This window comes from Brachycentrus maculatus, unplaced genomic scaffold (genome assembly GCF_059751285.1).
Source record: "Brachycentrus maculatus isolate JH-2025_06_01 unplaced genomic scaffold, ASM5975128v1 h1tg000005l, whole genome shotgun sequence".
Taxonomy (NCBI): domain Eukaryota; kingdom Metazoa; phylum Arthropoda; class Insecta; order Trichoptera; family Brachycentridae; genus Brachycentrus; species Brachycentrus maculatus.
In genome coordinates, this window is record NW_028280760.1 from 1,320,826 (window position 1) to 1,336,729 (window position 15,904).

The 15,904-nt window shown below is 33.1% G+C and overlaps 1 protein-coding gene across 1 annotated transcript in view; it reads left to right on the top strand.

Annotated features, from left to right (window-relative positions):
* The window catches only part of alpha-Catr (alpha-catenin related), a 148,575-nt gene that overhangs the window by 7,670 nt on the left and 125,001 nt on the right, over positions 1–15,904 (top strand). The window contains exon 2 of the mRNA XM_088257695.1: positions 2,526–2,724. Coding sequence (XP_088113821.1) covers positions 2,526–2,724 — 199 coding nt within the window. The remainder of the gene's footprint in view (positions 1–2,525; positions 2,725–15,904) is intronic.

Genomic DNA, 15,904 nt, shown 5'->3' on the forward strand with positions numbered 1-15,904 from the left:
AACTTATTTTTTCAATAAAAAAATGGTGTTTTAAAAAAAATCAATTCGTCAGACATTACTTGGGTTTAAAGAAAATTAGTTGCGATTTATCGTATTTATCGGCCTTAACACCGATGGGTCCGTAAGCTGAAAATGAGCTGTAATCTATGTTGACATAGATTGTCAACAGACTGTCAACAGACAACAGCTGAAAATAAGCTGTTCATCCATGTTAATATCTCAACATAGATGAAGAAGAAAATGGAAGTCTGGGTATTTTTAGGCCTTACAACCTGTTACAGGCTGGTCATGTGATCACTTTACACTCATGCAACAATCACCATTCTTTCTACCACACTACTCAATTCTTTTGGAACTCATACATATATAATAAATGTCATGACAGTTTATGTTTATTTTTTAGTTCACGAGAGCCATCTATGGTTAGTTTGAGAATGGTTCTATTAAGCAGTGACCTTTAATATTATTTTTTTACCTAACGATGAAAAAAAAACAATTCACAACGACCATAGTTTTAAACGATACAATGTTATGTTATAATTTATTTAATTACATTTTTAAATTAATCTCTAGCAAACTTAACCAGATTAGGTACTAACTTTGAATATAAATTTTATGGCGACACTTAAGAAAAAAATATAAAATACACCTGTGTTTGTAGCACTGAGATAATCTTACCAAAATTTTAATTTTAAACGTAAATTGCTCTTATCCGTATTGGATGGAAACGAAAGTCTAGCGAAAATTTTTCCCATTAAAATTGTAATTCCTTCCGCCGAATGTTGTCACGAAAGAATAGTGTCGTTAGAGCATCCATTCAATTAAATGAGAATTTTTATGGCATTTCTGAATCTTGTAGGAATCTTATGCACTAAATAGCAGCGGAGCCATTCATCTTCTTGGCATGATAATGCAAGAAAAATAGTGCTCATATCTTTTGTCCTTAGACATTCTAGTAATTTATACACCTAACTTATACAAACTACCAACTTTTATTTGGATATAGCGTACATAAGTACAGTAAACCCCCCTGTAACGTTGACATGGGTACCCCTTTTTCATAGGGAATGTTATGTTTGGAATTGTTTTTGTACATTTTGACTTGCAGAAATGACTATAATAGTTCAAATTGAAATAAAATTTTTAAAACATTAACTTCCTTATAACATCCCCTCCGATAATGTGGTCCCTATTTCAGCTTTATAGGGGGGTTTACTGTACATTCAAGTATTCAAGTACGGCACGCTTCCAATTTTCCGGGATGGATGGTGAAAAAAATTCCATATCATCGATTTTCCGGTAAATCTGAAAACATGAAGAAAAAAAATTAAACAAAGATAAATTTAAAATTGCACTATATGCACTAATGCATACCTACTTGCTTAGTAAGATGCACGTGTTGACAGAGTGACATGACTAGAGACAACTAACCTAAAAATTGATATTTTGCACGTGAAAATGATTTTTTTTAAAGTATAAAACCTCAAAATATTGTTTGAATTAGGGCGGGTAAGATCCGATCATTTAGATTTGATAATCCGCATCAGTGAATCCGTACTCTAATACCGAAACAATGAATCTTTTGTCGGACAAATCACACCGATAAGGCCGGAGAATTTTTATTACAAATATTATGACAACTATGAAATAGAATAAGAATAATATAAATAGAATAAGGTTTTCGAGATATTTAACAAATATTTTAAGCCATAAACATGACATTTAAGTGAGATACTGTTATTATATCACTACAGACAACAAATGTGATTGGCCCTCAACACGTGTTTCTTTAAAACAATGTAATATTAAAAATCACAGGCGAAGCCGGGCAAAAACATTAATTTTAACATAGATGGACATAGATAACCAATGGTGCATGGTGTGCGTATGAAGGCCAGTAGTAGTATAGTATGATAAGTTAAGTATAGTTTGTTTTGAGAATGTGGCAGGATAAATACAAGAAAGTATTAAAAATGTATATCCTGAGCGTAGTATAAAAATTCCTAATAAATCGCTTACAATGGAAAAATTGCTGATTATCCGGATATTGAAGGAAAACGAGAAAATAAAGCGTTCTCGGGAAATGCACACTTCAGATTATATGCAAGGAAGATTTTATCTGTAGCGAAAGCTGAATTTCCAGTTTCTTTTTAGCTGCATTGGATTTTTATTGAACACTTGGTATTGAGAAATAGCGGGCACAGATTTCACACCTTATTGCATCATTTTCATTCTGTCATGCGTTACAAACGTTACATCTTATCTGCAAAATATTCAAAAGTTTTAGAAAAAATCTTGGATGTATAAACTAAAAATATTTCTTTATACATATTGTAGGAAAAAAATGGGGTCCATCTTGTGGGGTCCCATTCCCACTCGTTTTGATAGTTTCAGATAGGTTTAATAGTTTTGACTAGTGCGATTCTCACTGGTATTGAAAGTTATACCTGTGCATTCCCGGATGTGATACAGAAGCATCTATGCTTCTTGACAGACCCTCTATCTTACCGGTACGAGTGTTTCAGATTTCCACGCTGGTGTCCCACCGCAGCGAGCGGTGCGGCGGCGGCGGCGGCAGCGGCGGCGGGCGGGCGGTGGCGCGGGTGGGGCAGGCCGTTAACCTGGCGGTGGAGCGGTTCGTCACGGTGGGGGAGACCATCGCGGATGACAACCTGGACATCAAGCAGGACATGTACGAGGCGTGCAAGGAAGCCAGGGCGGCCGGTGAGTACACATCCTTAACCTATTCAACATTCAACTATCTCCAGACTCCAAGAGGAGTGAACCCTTTAACAACTACGTTGTCTCGATAAATTAGACTTTTTTTATTATTTTCTTTATTCCAAACCTTGAGGTAAAGTTTGCAAGCCTCTAAGGTTCATATCGACGGCCCCTATCTGCAAATTTGTTAATTTACAGGAGAGAGCTTAGAAGATTTTTTAACGTATTTTTATTTTATTAATTAACGGTTTAATCTGAAATTCAAAACTAGTATTAAACATTCAAAAACGCAATGAAATAATGTACCAAATCGTTTTAAAACTTTATGCTTTGTCAAAAATTAAGTAGTTAGCGTTTTAGGAGTTCAGTTCATTTCGAAAATTCGATGTAGATAGCGTCTTATACGCCTGAAAACTAGGCGTAATTTGTTTTATATATTTTTTGTTTGTTTATATTTGTAGATAACGGTCAGTTGATAGCATACACCAAATATCTCAAAATTGACAAAAATGTAATTCGAGCACTTTACGTAGGGCACGTCGATATGATATAAACATTATAGAACTTAAAATATTTAAAAATAAATAACACTGTCTTAAATATAATAAGAAGTTGAATTAAAGATATATGAACACAACTTTATATTCTTTCAAAAATAAACATTATTATTCATCGTTATTCTATTATAATCCTTGAGGTAAAGTGTGCAAACTTCTAAGATACATATGATTACACATACATAATATACAATATGTTTTTTTTTAAACACATATATAAAAAATATTTAAAGTATACTAAAAATAAAAATAATGCAAATCAAAGATATTTTAACATAACCATGCATACGTTCATACATATATGTACATACATACATTGATACACATACACGTATACCATATACAAAGACATTATTCATCATTATTCTTAACCTTGATGTAAAGTGTGCAAGCCTTTAAGGCTCATGTGGTATAAACACTTAATAATTTATTTTTGTTCCGTAAAAAGTAACTTTTATTTCAATAACATCTTGATAGATGTATTCGGATGTTGGTGAAAAAGCGGACTATTGTGAATATACCAATTATGTCAGAATTAATAGAGGTATTCCGATACTATACGCCTTGGATTCGGTCTAATTTATCAGCGAACAAAAAACGTAATTGATACAATCGCAGTTAATAGGAAACATAAATCAGTACATTGTGTCTATTTCTTAGTTACCCCAAGTAGAAATTTGTCTCTGCTAGATTGGGTCATTATTTCGAAATACTTCGATATGAGTTACAGAGCTCGAAGACCCGATTTATATGGAGACCAACCGTACTTCGCTTCCACCCTTCAGGCAGCTTATAGCTTCAATTATATAACAATGCGTCGTACGTCAGCCGAGACGAGCCTGTACATCAGTGGTTCTTAACCGGTGCGCCGCGAGCTAGTTGCAAGTGCTCCGCGAAAACATGAAAACCAAAATTTTATTTTGCTCATTTACTGTGCGATTTGAGTTACAAATATAATGGCTAGATGGCAGCACCCTTGCAAAGTGAAGCTGTGTGCGCTCACCTCACAACAGCCGTCAATATATCTTTGATTATTTATCATCATACTTAGAACAATTGAAAATATCGTGGGAGTTATGTGGAGGAATGTGTACAGACGGTGTTCCATCAATGGTTAGTTCATTGAAAGGTTTTTTACTCTTGATTGTGAACCTTGGCTTAGCATTTTGTATGAAGCAATGAGAGTAGCTATATCAAATATTAAACAGGTGTCACACAAAACCAGTGTCAGGGGTTATTCAGGTGTCACATTAAACAATTAAAATATATATGTTTCTTTTTATTTTTTTAAAGTTAATGTTTATATAAGAAAAAACCGTTTTATTTTTATCATTGTGTGTTTTTTGGATCTTTAGTTTTGGTGAAAAGTTTTGAACAAAAGTGCTCTCTGACTTCAAAAAGGTTCAGAACCACTGCTGTACATCGTAACGGAGATGTTTCGAAAGCCATTCATTTTATACCCCGCAAAATTATTCAATTGCATCAGTTAGTCAAAGACATGCTACGTTCGTGAAGTATTTATTTATCCGTAATTAAAACGATGTTAAAACAGGCAGCCCTGGTTTTTTGTACCTACGTCATTAGTCACTGAAACGTGTGCGAAAGCGTGTGACGTTGTTTTGTTGTTACTGACGTCGTCAATTTAGTCTGAGAGGTTCGTAACGACAATCGGACGACGTCTTTAAAACCGAAGCGTAGTTTAAAGTTAATAATTAAGTGTGGTGCCTTTATATTAAAACTGTTTTATCATTTTTTAAATTAAATTCAATAACCGAGTGACTCGTGAATCTCGCAAATCTCATGTTGTTTATTGGTTTGACATTAGCTTTGTAGGATAGCACGATAATTGAAATGAAAAAATAAAACACTTTTATGAGACCAAATTTTACTTCATTAATGTAAAGACGACTAGTTTTGTGAGCATTTATATTATTTATATATTTGTGTTTACATTAATAAACTCAAAAGTGTTCTCATATAAGTATTTTATTATAGTTTTATATTTAAATTAGAAAATCTCTATTAAATGTAACATAAAAAAGATTTGTAAAAAATGACGGAATTTCTAAAAAAATACTTAGGGACTACAACCACCACGTCATTTCCCTGCAAAGTAAGGCGTCGAAGGTAGAACGCCACACTCGTCTATCTTGACGTATACTTCTAGTTACCTCTACAATTAGACCCTGTAGGTGGCTTTGCGATTGAGAATTTGCATGTATTTTTTGCTTTGGGCAATCACACAAAAACTAAACAAAAATATTACAATGACAATCTCTATGTCAAATGTAACTAGTTTATCGAAAAATTGAATATAGAAGAAAGGATTATTTTTTTGTAATTTATTTATTCCTACCTTAATTAAAATGTAAAATAAAAAGCATTTACAAAAATCGAAATTTCCATTTTCTCAAAACACTGATTAATCCGAACAATTCCCTAATCCGAACGACCCACTGCACGATTAACGTTCGGATTAGTGAGCTGGTACTGCATGTATATGTATATCACAATGTATCCTGCTAAAACTTTAGCACTAATCACCTCCTAAATAATGATACCGTTTCATATCTCTCCCATAAATTTAGCGTTAGAAACACGCTTTCTACATTATCCTTTTTCCGACTTAATTTCCTGTTGGACCCGCGGGACTCTAGCTGTACTCTAACGGTACTCTGACGAGACTATAACGGGACTCTACCAAGACTGTACCGTCCTATGGCCGCAAGTATTCAGCAGAGAAATCAACGAACAACTTGAGTAATGGATGTGAGAGTTCATTTAGTTCTACTCCATCGGGACTCGTTGAACGGACGTTTATTACGACGCCGGAAAGCGAAAAAGTCGTAAATGCAATTTAATTAAATTATTAATTACATTTTTAAGAGGTTTTCGTTGGTACATTATATGATCAAGTTGGTCAACAGAGGACTCGTGTCTCCTTGGTAGAGACCACATACATGAAAAAGAGCTTTTTGGCTAACTATAAAAGCTGCCCGAATAAGCTCTCTTCAAATGGTATAATTGGCACCTTTGTGCATAAAGAAAATTACAAAAATACACTGTTGACAGTATGAATTCTTATTCATTTTATAATAAAGCTAAAATTACAACTTTGACATCTCGATATCGATGAAGAAGAATACGGAAGTCTGGATATTTACATGGCTAATGACCTGTCAATACATGTCACAGGCTGGTTAACTTACGTAACTAGGTGACTTAAATCTTACTTATTATTAACCATGGTTTGACTGATCACTTTATACACGTGTAACATTTACAATTCTACCCATGATTGACAACCACACACTTAATTTTTGTGAACTCTTTATGACGCTTATAATTAAAATCGTTAGAAAGCGGTACATTTGACAACGAAGAAAAAAATGTTAAAATCCCAAATATTTTTTAGGTTATGCAATTTTTCCTTACCAACCTCGATATGAATTGCTTAATTTGCTCGATACGACAGGGTTCAAAAAGAACATTATAAAATAAAATTTTAACCAAAATATGCTGTTAATTTTTAATTTCTAACTTCTTGTACTTCCTAGTATTATTCTGTCAAAACTTACAGTATATGGCTCCAGAGTAAATAAAAAAGATGAAACAAAGATTTTTGAAATATGTAAAATACTGAAAATATTTAAAATAGGACTTTTAATTAAATTCAATTGGTTATTAATAATGTTTAAATTTAAAATACCATCATTTATATAAAAATTCAAATCTCTAAATTATGTTAATAAAACATTCCTTTTTATAAGATAAGACACCTTTATTTTAAAAGAAGCAAAAACAAAGTGGTTAAAAACAAAGCATTAGCTTCATTTTATAAACTGTTAGTTATATTTTCTTTTCCAATTTAGCTTTCGACAACGCAAATAGCCAATCATGAGAGTGCACAAAATTCCATTAGCTTTCTTTTTCACGCCGATACAAGTTGCTAACGATTCTAGCACCTGGGGCGATGGGGAATTAATTGAATTTCCTGAAATTTGTGAAATTATTCCGTCCCTTTCAATCCCTTGACAAAGTGATAACTCGCTCTAGAAAATGGAGAACGGCCTTAGAGGAAAATTAAATGGCTTTTCCGAGCAAAATGCAAATTTTTGCGCGCTGTAAAATTTCTTTCTGCGTGCGAAAGGCCTTTCAAAACGTTAAATTATTTTCGTTTATGGGACGGGAGCTGAAATCGGAGTGAAAAGATATTTAGATACTTTTAACCTTAATAAAAAAGAACACTTATAAAATACAACATTTTGAGTATGTCCAAATACTTGTTCACAAAATCTGGATTATCTCCAATTACAAAAGTTATTTTCCTATTATTTTTGACATCTCATCAAAGATGAAGAAGAATATGGAAGTCTGGGCATTTACGGGGCTGACGACCATATTCTTCTTCATCTTTGATGAGATGTCAAAAAATAATATGAAAATAACTCCTGTAATTGGAGATAATCCAGATTTAACGAGCTGTGAATAGCTATAGAAGATTAAGAATTTGAACAAATAAAACCTATAGATGACATAAAAATATCGAGGATTTAAAAAAAACTTTACAAAATTGTACAATGTTCACAAATCGATAAAGCATTAAAATCCCATGCTCAACTCAATTTCTATTTTTTTAATATTTTTGGAAAATGTATTCTGTGGTCTGGCTCTTTTCTGCATAACCCCTGCTGATGTGACAGCATGAACATCGCAGCTGGCAAAAATGTATTCTTTTGTCAATAATTTGAAATATCCATATTTCGAACGATTTTACAATGTTCATTTTTTTTAAATATATAATGGCGTTGCATATAAAATATATTGCCTTTGCAAATGTCAAGTAAATTAAATAATAATCTATAAATTAATTCCGTTTAATAAAAAAAAATAACAAAATTTTTGTAGATAATTGGGAGATGGATATCTGTAACTCCGTTTAAAAATAAAACCTACACCATCTTAGTCGTGATTTTTCACAAAAGTTTTTGATTAATGAAAACGTGAGGAGACCTTGTTACTTTTGCAAAAATATACGAACGTTTCGTCTCGAGAAATAATTAGCAACGAGAAGCGAAACATTCTGAGAATATCGAGCGGTTTGTTTACAAAGTTGGTAAGTCAACAAATAAGCCTTGCAAAATATTACTTTCGGAAGAGGGACCAATTAATCAAAACAAATTGTAAAGTACCCGTAAAACACCCTAATGGAGCGAACTTTTATATTTACAGTCACCTTAATTAATTATTCTTCTTCTTCCTTTATCCCTCTCTTTCTGTTTCGTTATTCTTCTCTTGTGACGTGGACTGTAAGCTTTCACGCCATCGCTTTGAAGATCTTCCAGGTTGTTCTGGGTTCTCCTGAAGAGCGATTCGATCCAGTCTATGTTATTGTATTCTATTGACGTGGGCATTCCAGAATCATCCTCGTTGTCTTCTCCATCTAACTTTATCTTCCGTACTACACATTTTCCGAATTTCCGTGTTCCTTCTTCGATCTCTTAACGTGTTTCCGGTTATGCACCTCAATGTCATAATAAATTGATTGATCAAATCAGTTTCAGTAAATGAGACAGAATGCATCGAAACACTTTTCACAATGGATTTGAGGAATCAATGTGAACAATAGATTTTAAGGAAAATAAATTACCGAGCATGTGGTTTACGAACAAATATTGTTACTGACGATGTAAAACTGTTTCCGAGCGAGTTTTTACGACAGAAGTATCCGTTTGGTTTATTATTTTATAAATATATATATATATATATATATACACACACACACCATATTTGTTCTTCATATTTAAAATATAAGTAATCTTTAATCTTCTAAGTTTTGCGTGTTTTGGTAATAACAAAATATGAACAATAAAATATTTTGGTTCACACGCGCACATAAAACGCTACTTATTTTATATATGGTAGTTAAATTCATAAATCAACGCTTAACGATAGAGTTTCAAACTGACTTTATTATTTTACAACTTAAAAACTTATTTTCCTACATATAATTAGTACAAAATTTTCTTTAAAATTTATGATTTTTAATAAATAAAATTATTTATATTTAATTTTTTACGTTTTTTACGGTAAATAAATGTCGATAACTAGTAAAGTAGCCACTGGTTGTAATCGGTCACTTTTTAAAACTGTGATTCTATATCTACCTCCATTATTAAAGAATTATCAAGCTGAGATGAGGATTATCGACAAAATTAAGAGAGATGTGTTGAGATGGTTTGACTATGTGAATCGAATGAGCGGAGAAAGAACAGTTAAACAAATTTGTGAGGCCAAGTCATGACCATGATCACTCGGTCATGACTTGGCCACATAGGGACCAGTCCAGGATAATATTAAATAAATATTCGAGTGCAAAATCACTAATATGCCGCCCCCTGGGAATCGAACCTGGGACCTCCAGCACGGTAGCTAAACACGCTAACCATTACACCACGGAGGCGGACTTTCATCTTAGCGTTTTATAACCCTAATATACGACAATATGGATGACAATAAACAAGCTGCTTTGAACGGGCAGTAACTATACCGCTTACCATACATTAATATAATTTATTGAGTAAACTTGTTAAAATTCCAAAGTTGTTATTGTACGGGAAGGATGAGGCCAAGGGTAGATTCAACTCGAGGGGATGTCAACATTGTTGAATGGTATTATTCAGGCCGGGGTTAAATCGAGCTTTAAGCCTTATAATGGTCACCACAATGGGTCCATAACTAACCCTTTACCATAATGCACCACCATAGACACCGGTATTACTATTATGACATTAACAGCGAGTAAAGCTTTCGATAAATCCATCGAACCGTCGAAATTATTTATCGGTTTGGCACTTTTCCTGGCACATTCCGACCATCGTCATAATAAAAGCGTAGATATTCTGGAAAATTTTACTACAGCCATTTTCCACACAAATTATCAATTTACAAAGTACACAATGGAGTCCTGATACCCACCTTAATGTTTGGATGTGAAGTATGGAGTTATTTAATGCTTGGAAATGAAGCACAGAATAATCTCTCAGACGAATGTGCGAAAAAACGATGTATTTTAGATGTTTTTTTATAAAACTGAGAAAGGTGTGTTAAGATGGTAAGGACCTGTAGAAGAAATGAGTTAGGAAAGAACGGTAAAATATGATGTGAACGTAATTTGAAATAAAAGCAGATGAAGACCGAGGAAAACTTGGGATTATCAAGTATTTCAAATACTTGAAGTAGTCAGGTCAGTAGCTGGAATAATCAGCGGTATATATTAGGAGATGCGTGAATGTGAAAGAGACGAAGAATGTTTGCAAAGACAGAGTGGTGTGGCGTTCTATTCTCTCAGTCTACCTCTGCGGGGAAGCGAAGTGATGGTTAGTTGGTTAATTAGAAATTTAAAATGAAAAATATTTTGTGATATTTACAACATTTTGAGTGTGTCCATATACTTGTTCACAAATCTGGATTATCCCCAATTAAAGGAGTTATTTTTCATATATTTTTTTGACATCTCATTAAAGATTAAGAAGAATATGGAAGTCTGGGCATTTACGTCAGCCCCGCAAATTCCCAAACTTCCATATTCTTCTTCATCTTTAATGAGATGTCAAAAAAGTGATATATTTATGATCACGGTTTAAATTTAAAGGTCGTCTAGATTTTAGGTTTTTATTGACATCTCAACATAGATGAAGAAGTAGTGCAGGTATTTACAGGTCTATCCAACTGTCATTTTCTGGTTAAAGTATGTACTTCATCGACGTTTTACCACTCACCATTCTACCCAGGATTGACAAGCACATTACTCAAATTTTGAAAGTTATATATATGCTTCAATTAAAAACACCATCTGTGTTTCTGAAGTAAAACTTCGTCTGCGTTATCTATGATGTGGCCTGGTAGCTTTTCGCCTGTCGAAAGAGCAATCATGTTTTCAATTTAACCTACAAAAGGACGTCGAACGAGTGGCATAAATCCCCCGCATAACGTATTACTACTACACATTACCTCATTCTAGGTGTGCTACTACGTACAAACGTGTTAGGGTGGATTGGTTTCTACTTAAATGTTTGTAAAAAAAGGATATCAAATATTAAAGGGAATAAACACAACGTAGTATTTTCATATTGTCCGCCTTCGTAGTGTAATGGTTAGCACTCTTGGCTACCGCACTGGAGGTCCCGGACTCGATTCCCAGGGTGGGGGTCTGATAAATATTAGTGATTTTTTCACTCTAATAATTATTCAATATAACCCTGAATTGGTACCAAAAACAAAAAGCAAAAAAACCCTTATTATATAAAAAGAAAAAATAAAATATTTATTTGAGTATCGTCAAAAGAATTTTATACACATGAAAACTTGAACTTGAATTCTAAAAAAATAATAAAATTCTACTATTCGATACAAATTTCATGGACCTTAATATTATATTTTGAAATCTTGATTGAGATGCTTAGATCTTCATATTAAATTCAGAAACTATTTTTTAACGGTAAAATTTCAAACCCTAGTATAAATGTTTATTCAGTTTTATGTATTTTCAAAAGTTGTCTAGATAAAAATACTTTAAATTTTGACCTATTATTTTTATACTTTGTATTGATGTGATGTGATAACTAAAAACCATACAAAAAAAATAAATGAATAAGAATTTTTTATTAAATTTTTCACTTTCAAGGGTTTTCCGTAAAATCCACCCTAGCGTGCACGTGTAACGCTCTCGCCTGTACATTATGTATGTGTTCTGGATTCAATCAGCTTTCTCCATTTCCCGCCAAAAGTGACAAATTTCCGAATCAGGGCCGACTGCCGCTGCCGACTGCCGCTACAGCGCCAGCGCAGGCTACACGCCGAAAACCAAATATTTGCATTATACTGATTGCTTTCACCAGATAACGTGTATATGAAACATACATAAACCGAGGTTTTTCGACAACCGTTTTAATATCGACTATTTTCCGGTGAAATGTCGTTATGCTAAAGGTAGAAAGGAATCTGTTCGCTTTATAATGAACTTACGATGAGATATATAGTTACAACATTTCGTCCGCCTCCGTAGTGTAATGGTCAGCACGCTCGGCTACCATTCTGGAGGTCCTGGGTTCGATTCCCAGAGGGGGTCTAATAAATATAAGTGATTTTTTCAATTTATTATTTATTCAATATTACCCTAGACTGGTACCTGAAGTGGAGGGCTGATCACCTTTCCTTCGTGTGATAACGATCAAGATAACACTGCATCTATATTATGCAGTGCTCTATGCACCACTGGGGTGCGGATAAGGGTTTGAATAACATTTTGAGTGTGTCCAAATACTTGTTCACAAATCTGGATTATCTCCAATTATAGGAGTATTTTTGATATTATTTTTTGACATCTCATCAAAGATGAAGAAGAATATAAAAGTTTGGGCATTTACGGAATTTAATTTACTTTTCATCTCACCAATAGATGTCTCTAGTGAAGTTCTAGTGATTCAAGAACAATGTTTCACAATTGGTTCAAATATATAGAACTTCCAAGAATTTGAGTAGTGTGGTTGTCAATAATGGGTGAATGTTACACGTGTGTAAAGTGATCACTCAAACCTATGACGGTCGTCAGCTCCGTAAATGCCCAGACTTCCATGTTCTTCTTCATCTTTGATGAGATGTCAAAAAATTAGATATGTAGTGATTTTTAACAACTTGTAAGTTAATCAGGTGTTTCACTTCATAGCCGAAGTTTTACAAACCAAATTAGACGCCATAGAAATCAAACCGGACGTTTTATAAAACGAATTGGACGTTATATTGTTTTTTACAAATAAATTAGAATTAAAAAAAATTAATTATATTAATACCTACTAGATATATATCGTCAGTGTGAGTATCTGCCCACATCTTTTATTCTTAAGACTAGCAAGTGCGTTAGCTGGACTTTAATTAATTCACTCTCTACCTGGCCCTTTCCAATGAGTTCAACAATATGTTCGAATCTCATAAGGACAGAATTAATTTTAGATGGGGATTCATTTATAGAGCTTTTATTCCTTTGCGCTCAATCCTTGGAAACCCGGGCAACATTAAGATTCGGGGTAGTAATAGTGTCCTTTAAATCAATTCCTGAAATGTTTTAGTGAATTTCAATCCAGCACTAGACTAGAGACCCTTGACTCTTCCATTCACTATCTGGCCCGACGCAAAAAAGATATTCTCAGAGAAAAGGAATGTAAACTTGTCAGGGTTAAGAGATGGATCTTTTTACATTACGTGCGGGAATTCCTTGTTATGTCATTTCTCTTTTCGGCGACTTTTACACGATCTTTCCATCATCTATTGCATTGGTTAGAATATTTGTCAGTTCTCAAATATCAAAATATATCAACCCATTCACGGTCGTTCTCAAATGTTCTCTGGGATCATTCCTATGAGGAAAAAGTAAGAATATTGATATTACAGTTTTTTTTATACTTTAATTCGTGAAACCAGGAGGTAATTCGGATCCAATTAAAGCCAGATTTGTGAACAAATATTTGGGCACACTCAAAATATTGTGAATAAAATAACTGTCAAATTGAAAGTTTCATAAAATCACGAAAAATATGTTTTCAGGCGCCTTCCAGCATGTATAAGTATAAAATAAAAATAAAACTTACTCAACATAACCATTGATGCTTTTATTTTCTAAAATTCACTTCAGTACACTATTCACTTACTTGCTTTCTTCTTTATCAGTCTTTCCATTCCTAGAAAACATACTTCCCTAATAAAGAAATTCTCTTTGTACCTGTTCTTTATTTTCCCCATTTGCTAATATTTTCGTAAAGAATCTTACATACAACCCATAAGGATAAAATAAAATAATAAACTTATTTAATACAACCATAGATGCTCCCAAGAGCTCACATGTGAAAGAAGTGTCAATTATTGAATAATTATAGCCTGTATAAAAATTGATGATTAGGGCGTCTCCCAGTATATAAAATAATTCGTTTTTAATTTTTGTTTTACTTGGTAAATTTGAATTCAAAAGTATTTAAACACGTGTCACAATAGATTTTAATAAATAGTGGTATTTTCCAATTAAAACGTAAATTCCGAATTCTTCGTCGAGTATTGTATGTTGATATGTCTAATATTAGTATTGTCATTGTATTTAATTCGTAAAACAGTTTTACCGCTTTTTTATTATCTTTTAAACGTTGATAGATTCAAGCACGTTTTGATATTCAACTTCCCTGGTCTGCGTCACACGTGCGAGGGGTGGATTGCTGAGTCTTACACCCCGAATCACGGAATACAAATTATCTCTTTACGGCGAAAGCATCGATCGCCATTTTTCAGGATCAGAGCTCCATCTTGGCGGGAAAGGCGCCTTTTTACGGCGGTGTTGCGTTTATCTCGACCGCATATCACTCGGTAATAATCGTTATGATTTGCCAAACATGGTTATCCTTTTTTTGACGTTGCGGTTTTTTTTCTTTTGATAGGTAAAACATAAATTCAACCCTAGCGTTTCATATTTTATTATTGAAGATGGATTTTATAGCAAATGTTAGTACATTTTCACATTCATTTAATTACAAACTGCCTTATATTGACAACATTTGCTTGTTCACAAATCTGGGTTTTTTTCTATTCAGGAGCAATTTTTACATTTTTTTTGACACCTCAACATAGATGAAGACAAATAGAAGAAATCTGGGTATTTAAAGGGCTTACGACCTGTACACACATGCAACATTCACCATTCTACCCATGATTGACAACCACACAACTTAAATTTTGGAACTTCTACGTATATCATTAATCTTACGGTACATGAGTTCACCATAGCCATCTACAGTAGGATAAGGAAAGCATCTATTTAGTAGCAGAGATTCTTTTATTTGAATGTATGTAAGATCCGACTACGGATTGTTTTTACATACTGGAAAACACCTGAAAACATGTTTTTTTTTCAGCTTGTAATTTGTTCAGTTATTTTTATTCACAAAATTTTAAGTGCGTCCAAATACTTGTTGACAAATCTGGGAACATAAAAAAATGATCACTCAAAATATTATTAATGATGAATCACTAAAATATTTTTTTTGGTTTTCAAGTATTTTCAAAAGCGTTCGTAAAATAATTCCACTTTATATTGAGATAGTAATTCCATTTTACTTGATGAAACTCTACTTAGGATTTATTTATATCAAGATTTTTTATCGATTCCAATATAGACAAAGAAGAATATGGGGAAACCTGGGCATTTACAGGGCTTTCGACCTATCAAAGGCTGGTTTTCACTTTTCAGCCTGTTATTTTTATCGTCTTAAATTGTCACCCAATATTGTAGATAATTTTAGAGGACTAATGTCCGGTGAAATCAGAATCAGAATCAATTCCTTGCAATCAATACTTTTTATTTTATTTTAAATATTCTTGTTTTATTGTTTTTGATTCTTCGATTGAATATATTTTGAGCAAAAGTTCATATCGAAACAATATTTTACATAGGTAGTTGAATGTTGAAATATCAGTACAGTCATTATAATTTAACTTACATAACTTAACCTAACCTTACTCAACATAATCTCTTTTATCTCTCGTTTCAAATAAAATGTTTAACTTCACAATAAAACTACTTTCAT